This window comes from Lathyrus oleraceus, chromosome 5, assembly GCF_024323335.1.
Source record: "Lathyrus oleraceus cultivar Zhongwan6 chromosome 5, CAAS_Psat_ZW6_1.0, whole genome shotgun sequence".
Taxonomy (NCBI): Eukaryota; Viridiplantae; Streptophyta; class Magnoliopsida; order Fabales; family Fabaceae; genus Lathyrus; species Lathyrus oleraceus.
Genome location: NC_066583.1, coordinates 10349773 through 10357082, shown reverse-complemented (window position 1 = coordinate 10357082; position 7310 = coordinate 10349773). Strand labels below are relative to the sequence as shown.

At 39.9% G+C, this 7310-nt stretch overlaps 1 protein-coding gene across 1 annotated transcript; it reads left to right on the top strand.

Moving 5' to 3' along the window:
• Positions 1-5451: 5451 nt before the first annotated feature.
• On the top strand, positions 5452-6537 carry LOC127078437 (uncharacterized). Its single transcript, XM_051018893.1, has one exon. The coding sequence runs from the start codon at positions 5452-5454 to the stop codon at positions 6535-6537; it is 1086 nt and encodes a 361-aa protein (XP_050874850.1).
• Positions 6538-7310: the final 773 nt, after the last annotated feature.

The following is a 7310-nucleotide window of genomic DNA, read 5'->3' as shown; positions in this document are numbered from 1 at the left end:
AACCATCATAAGGGAGTTCATCAAATTAGACAAATCTTCTAACCAAAACAATCAGAGAGGTGGTTGTGTAGGTAGAGGAAGAGGTGATGGAAGAAAACCTGATAAAAGTCATATTCAGTGCTACAATTGTAAAAAATATGGAGATTATGCAAGTCAATGTCAAGGAGGAAAGAAAGATCAAGAAAGCGGTGCAAAACCTGCAGAACACGAAATGATGCTAATTGTCACAACAAAAGAAGAAGAAAGATTCAAAAATCAATGGTATCTCGACTCAGGTTATTCATTGCACATGAATGGAAGAAAAGATTGGTTTATCAACATTATTACCTCGTCGAAGAACAAGGTAAAATTTACAAATGACAATACCCTATCTATTGAAGGTATTGGTGATGATCTGACTAGGAGAAACTATGGTAAATGATCAGTAATTTCTAATGTGTTGTACATACCTTGCATGAAGAGTGATCTGCTAAGTATATGTCAACTGATCAAGAGGAATTATGATGTATTATCAAAGATAGAATGACAAAAGTGACTAACTCGAGAAACAAGTTAATCTTGAAGGTTCTTATATCTCGAAATAGATCCTTCAGAATTGAACTTGGGTTGTTGGAACACAGGTTCCTGGCGACTGTAGCTAGCAAAGATGAATGGTTATGGCATTACAAACTTGATCACTTGAATTTCAATGACATTAGTAATCTGAAGAGGAAGAACACGATTTCAGGCCTACTAGAAATCCATATTCTAGAAGAAGTATGTGAAGAATGTGTTCAAGCGAAGAAACATGAGAATTGTTTCAACAAGGATGCAAGAAGCAAGTTGAAAGCCACTCTCGAGATAATCTACTAAGATGTGTATGGTCCTCTCCAGGTAGACTTACTTGGAAGTAACAAGTACTTTGTTGCATTTATTGATGATTACAACATAAAGTTGTGGACCTACTTAATCAAGAAAAGTGATGTGATCGATGTTTTCACCAAGTTCAAAGAAATGGTCGAAAGACAGAGTGGTCACAAGATTAAGGTTCTTAGGACAGGTGGAGGTGGAGAGTATGTGTCGAAAGATTTTGACACACTATGTACAAAAGAAGGAATTGTGCATAAGGTGGTGCCGCCATACACTCCTCAACAAAATGGTATTGTTGAAATAAAGAACATAACCATTATGAATATGGTGAGAAGTGTGTTAAAAGGCAAGCATCTCCCAAATGAGCTATGGGGTGAGGTTGTTTCGACTACAACATACATAATAAACAGATGTCCGACAAAGAAGCTTGAAGGTATCACTCCAAAAGAATGTTGGTCTGGTGTCAAACCTAACTCAAGTCACTTAAAGGTGTTTGGATATAATTTCACATAGACACATGCCATATCAGCTGAGAAGAAAGTTGGATGATAAGTCAAGTTTGTTGATTCTAAGAGTTGGCAACAATTTTGGTAAAACAAAGAGTGTTCACAAGATGTCATGTGTGATGTCTTAACATGAGATATCCTATGTACCTGCTGGAGTTGAAGATCATATGCAAGCAGGATTGTTTCAGAATGCCACATACATTGACAAGGCTTCTGATATTTGTTGTACCTGCTGGAGCTTATATGGAAGACATATGCTGCAGGATTGTTTCAGTTACTCTTTGTCATGGTAACTGTTATGGTTGTACCTGCTATAAAAGGAAACTGGATTATGCAGGATTTTTCCAGATGTCAGACCCGATGTCTTGACATCTTGTACACAGAACATTCAGTATGAATGTCTGGTGTTTTGTGATTGCACAATTGGTGGCAATCATTGGTTGATTGAAGATATGGCTAGCTGGCGCATTCTGTCAGGGATATCAACCAGATTTGTTTATTCCCCAAGGAGATCTTTACAGCTGATATGAAAAGATTTGATTGGAAAATATATTTAGGGTTTTCAAGTGTCCAATGTTTCTATAAAAAGGGACTTAGAAAACCTGACTGTACACACAACCAAGACTGAGCGAAATGCAGAGAGAGAGCTAGGGTTTGTGTCTGTAGGTCATTCAAGTCATCCATTAATGATTGAATTAGACTGATTTGTCTTCTTGATCAAAGCTTTGAAGCAAGATCAAGAGTGTGTCTTCTTGATTGAAAATGTGAAGTAAAATCAAGAATATTGTAATTGAAAAGTATTTTCTTTTCACAAGGGATTACTGTTTTCAATCAAGGGTGTGTGATTGTAAGGGAAGTGAGTGGGTTCTCATATCTAAGAGTGCTTAGGTAGAAATTGCACGGGTAGAGATTAGGTGATAAAGACTGTAACTTGGTGAAGTGTACGGATAGTCTTTGAACTAATTCTATTATAGTGAATTTCCTTCCTGGCTTGGTAGCCCCCAGATGTAGGTGAGTTGCACCGAACTGGGTTAACAATTCTTGTGTTAATTGCTTTACCATTCTGTTTTTGTTTATCCATTGCTTATAACCAGATATCAGTGTCGTGACATTACCTTCGACATCATATATCTGATACCAGAATTTCAATTGGTATCAGAGCAGGCATCCTGCTCTGGTTCTGGGTGAGATCTAGGGGCAATACTTTCTGGTACAATGGAAAGAGATGGAGGATCTGTTCATAGGCCACCAATCCTGGATGGTTCTAACTATGACTATTGGAAACCTAGAATGGTAGCGTTTTTAAAATCCCTTGATAAGAAGGCTTGGAAAGCTGTCTTGATAGGATGGGTGCACCCTGAAGTCACTAAAGAAGGAGGAGCCACTACTGAGAAGAAGCCTGAAGAACAATGGTCCAAGGAGGAGGATGATCTTGCTCTTGGAAACTCTAAAGCCTTGAATGCAATATTCAATGGTGTAGACAAGAATATTTTCAGGCTGGTAAATAACTGTGAAGTGGCCAAAGATGCTTGGGACATTCTCAAGACCACTCATGAAGGCACCTCTAGGGTAAAGATGTCTAGACTTCAGCTGCTCACCTCCAAGTTTGAAAACTTAAGGATGAAAGAGGATGAAAACATTCATGAATTCCACATGAGTATCCTTGAGATAGCTAATGCTTCAGGAGCCCTGGGAGAGAAGATGACAGATGAAAAGTTTGTGAGAAAAATACTTAGGTCACTCCCTAAGAGATTTGCAATGAAGGTGACTGCCATAGAAGAGTCTCAAGACATCTCCAACATGAGGGTAGATGAGTTAATTGGCTCCCTCCAAACATTTGAGATGGGATTGATTGAGGGAACTGAAAAGAAAATCAAGAGCATTGCCTTTGTTTCCAACACAGAAGAGGAAAACAGTCAAGATGTGGATAAAGAGTGGGCCAATGAAGTTGCTATGATGGGGAGACAGTTTAACAGATTGTTAAAGAAAATGGATGCCAGATCCAAGGCAAATGTCAAGAACATCCCATCTGACATCAGCAATGGAAGAAGAGTTAAGTCAGAAGAAAATCCCAAAGAAGGAAAAGAAGTAAAGTGCTATGAATGTGATGGGTATGGACACATTAGAACAGAATGTGGTACCTACCTCAAGAAGCAGAAGATGAGTCTTGCTGCCACCTGGTCAGATGAGAGTGATACAGAGGAGGCTGCAAATCTGGTGACTGCTTTGACAGGAAGATGGGAGTCTGATGAAGAGTCAAGTGATGATGAAGTAACCTTTGAAGAATTGGCATCTACCTACAGAAAGTTGTGTCACAAAAGTGTAGAGCTGTGCAAACAGGTTGATAGCCAGAATAAGGAAATTACTCAACTTGAGAACGAAAAGATAGAATACTTGGAAACCATCTCCAAGTTACAAACAGAAGCAGTGGCCCTGAATGCCAAGCTAGACAAAAATCCTCAAGCTGAAAATCAGAAGATAGCACAGCTGGAAAGTGAGAAGGCAGACCATGCAAAAATCATCTCAAAATTGAAGACTGAAGTCATGTTTCAAAATTCTAAATTAGAAGAGATGACCAAGTATGTAAGAATGTTAAGCAATGGGTCTGACTCCTTGGACAAGATTCTTCAAAGTGGACAAATAACAGGAGACAAATCTGGCATTGGGTATAATAGCTCAAAACCCAAAAGCAGTAACACTGGTGTCAAACCTCAAGCCAAATTTAGGTGCATCCAAAAACCTGTGATGTCACATAATATGTCCAACACCAAAGGAGAAAACAGTTGAAAGGAAAACACCAAAGATGGAGATGCCATTACTGTGGGAAATTTGGTCATCTAAAGCCATTCTGCTATAAACTGTATGGCTATCCTAAGACTGCTCATCATCAGGATCACCATAAACTCAGACCCAAACATCACATGCCTATCATCAAAAAGCAATGGGTCCCCAAGACTAAGGTCACAAGTCTGATAGCTCAAAGTCCCCTCAGAATCTCAGCCAAAGAAGAATGGTACTTTGACAGTGGATGCTCCAGACGCATGACTGGGAACCAAGACTTGCTAACTGATCTGCACCAACATACTATAAGTCATGTAACCTTTGGAGATGGAGCAAAAGGTGAAATCAAGGGAACAGGGAAACTTGATTGCCTTGGAATACCTAGACTTGACAAGGTCCTACTTGTCAAAGGACTAACTGCTGACCTCATAAGCATTAGCCAACTGTGTGATCAAGGTCTGAATGTTAACTTCACCAAAACTGAATGTCTTATCCTTGACATAAAGAGTGAAGTAATTATGAGAGGAATCAGGACCAAAGACAATTGCTACATATGGAGCTCTCAATTGGATGGTCCCTTAGAATATTGGGTGAGTATAGATCCCCTCAAGAGTGATGAAAAACAGGGCTGGGGAAAATGTCACACCAAGATGTCACACCAGAAGTCCAGAGAATAAAAGGTTATGATGGCTCAAAAACCTGAGAAGGTAGACCAAATAGAGGGACATTTGACCAGTCTCAGGGAGAATGGAACTGTTGGGACTAAGCCACAAAGGACTCTGGACATTATGGAGAAGATTTGGGTGACACCTGTAAAAGGTATAGAAGATGATAAAGTTGGGCTCAACTAGGTTGGATGAACCTATTATTTGCAGACAATGTTACACATGATGTCATAACATTGTATTATGACTTCCTGAATGCTAAAGCCAGGTCAAAAAATCAGATTCAACACATATGGACAAAATACTGTTCTGGCTATGGTCACCCCATTAGGAAATTTGTGGAAGACAAATTCAGAAGTCAAGAGGTTGAACTAGAACTAGCAGACAAGCTTGCAAGGAATGTGGATAAAATTGAATATGAGGAAGGGAAATTAGGGATTTGGAAATTAAAAGAAAAAAATAAAAGAAATAAAATTAATGTTTGCCCTTTTAAAAGAAAGAGCCACATTAATCATAAATCATTTCCAAACTTTGAAAATAGTATCTATCCCCTCAGCACACGCTACCTAAACTCAGCAATTGCCATTTCCATTCAACTTCTAAGAAAAGCTCAGCTAGGGCAAAGAAACCTTCCTCAAAAGTCCTACACCATGTCTCAACATCCTTCATCATCTGGTTCCAAATCCTCCCAACATGCGAAGACTCCATCTATGGGGTGTGTAGATGAAGATGTAATGGACGTCACTCCTCTGTGCATGATATCGGGCGACACCACAGGTACCTCCTCCAATGCTGGAGATAAGCAAGGTAATACCTCTGGTAACTCCTCTCTTCCTAAAGACATGTATTACACTGATCGCGCTATAAGGAGACTGGTTACTAGAATACTGAGTGAAGGACATATAGTTGAAGGGGTCTCTACCCCTCTGTCCAGAAGGGAACCCTCTCCTGAGGGTAAAACCCATGCTGATAAAGATGATGATCCATCTAGATCAGAAAAAGAGGTGGCAGCTGAAGGGCTTTGCTCTCTAGGTAAAACCCTACCTAGTAAGAAACAAAATGTGCCTCAAGAAGATATTATTGATCTAGAGGAAGAAAACACTGAAGGAGAGGATGATTCTTTGGTTCATCTGGTTAAACCGAGCATAGCTGAGAAACTGAGAGCTAAGAAAGGGAAAAGTATGGCTAATATGAGAGCTGCTAGAGTGAAAACGGCTGCAGGAATAGGACCCTCAAAACCCTGGAGCAAGGTTGAGGTTAAGAAAAGAAAAGAAAGAGACAACTCTGACTCTGAGGAGGATGTTAAAGACGATGTCCCAGACATCTCCCCTGCAAAAAGGCAGGCTGTTCAAAAATCTCCTGGCAAGGCTACTGCTGTCCATATAGACAATATCTCCTTCCATTTGGAAGATGGAGCAGCAAAGTGGAAATATGTCATTCAGAGAAGAGTAGCCATTGAAAGAGAACTTGGTCAAGAAGCTGTAGAGGTAAAGGAGATAATTGAGCTGATCAAAAATGCTGGGCTCATGAAGACTGTGGTAACTCTACCCCAATGCTATGAGGGGCTGGTTAAAGAATTTATTGTTAATATCCCTGAGGATATTCATGATAAGAACAGCAGGGAGTTTTGCAAGGTTTATAAGAGGCAAATGTGTAAAATTCTCCCCAAGTGTCATCAACAAGTTCCTAGGGAGAGGAATGAATGGAGGAGTAGATCTAGAAACCACAAACAATGAGGTCTGTAGGGCTATCACAGTTGGCCAAGTTAAGGAATGGCCTAGTAGAAATCACTTATCAGCTGGAAAGCTCAGTGTTAAATATGCCATCTTGCACAAGATTGGCTCAGCTAATTGGATTCCTACTAATCATGCCTCTACTATCTCCATCAATCTTGGGAGGATCATTCATGCTATTGGAACAAGGGTGAACTATGATTTTGGCAAGTTCATATTTGAACAAACCATTAGACATGCTTTTACAAATGCTGTAAAGTTACCCATTGCCTTTCCCTCCCTTATCTGTGGCATTATCCTGAGCCAACAACCAGGGATTCTGAGCACAAGTGACATCCCAAGCAGGAGAAAAACCCCTCTGTCCATTCATTATAAGTTGTTTGAGGGAAGTCATGTCAATGATGTCATGACATCTTCCAGAAGGGAGCCTACAGCTAAAGGAAGCTTGATTGACCAGCTGAAAGAGACCTGCAAGGAATTGGACAATGGGATAAAGGTGGCAAAGGCTAGAAAAGAGGCTTTAGAAGTTCTCATCTGTAACCTGGAAAGGGAAGAAAGAGAAAAGGCTGGAAAGGAATCAAATACAAGATCCCAATCCTATTCTGAAAGCTCAAAAGATTTTGAAGATGAAGATGAAGGTGAAGAAGATACTTCTTCTTCTGATTAATGGTTTCTGCCTGTATTGAAGACCTGGAGGGGTGCTGGAAGGTGGAAGTTGGTGCTATTTGAAAGGTTGTTGTCTTGAATGTTTTTTTGTATTTTGTGGCAGTCCTCAT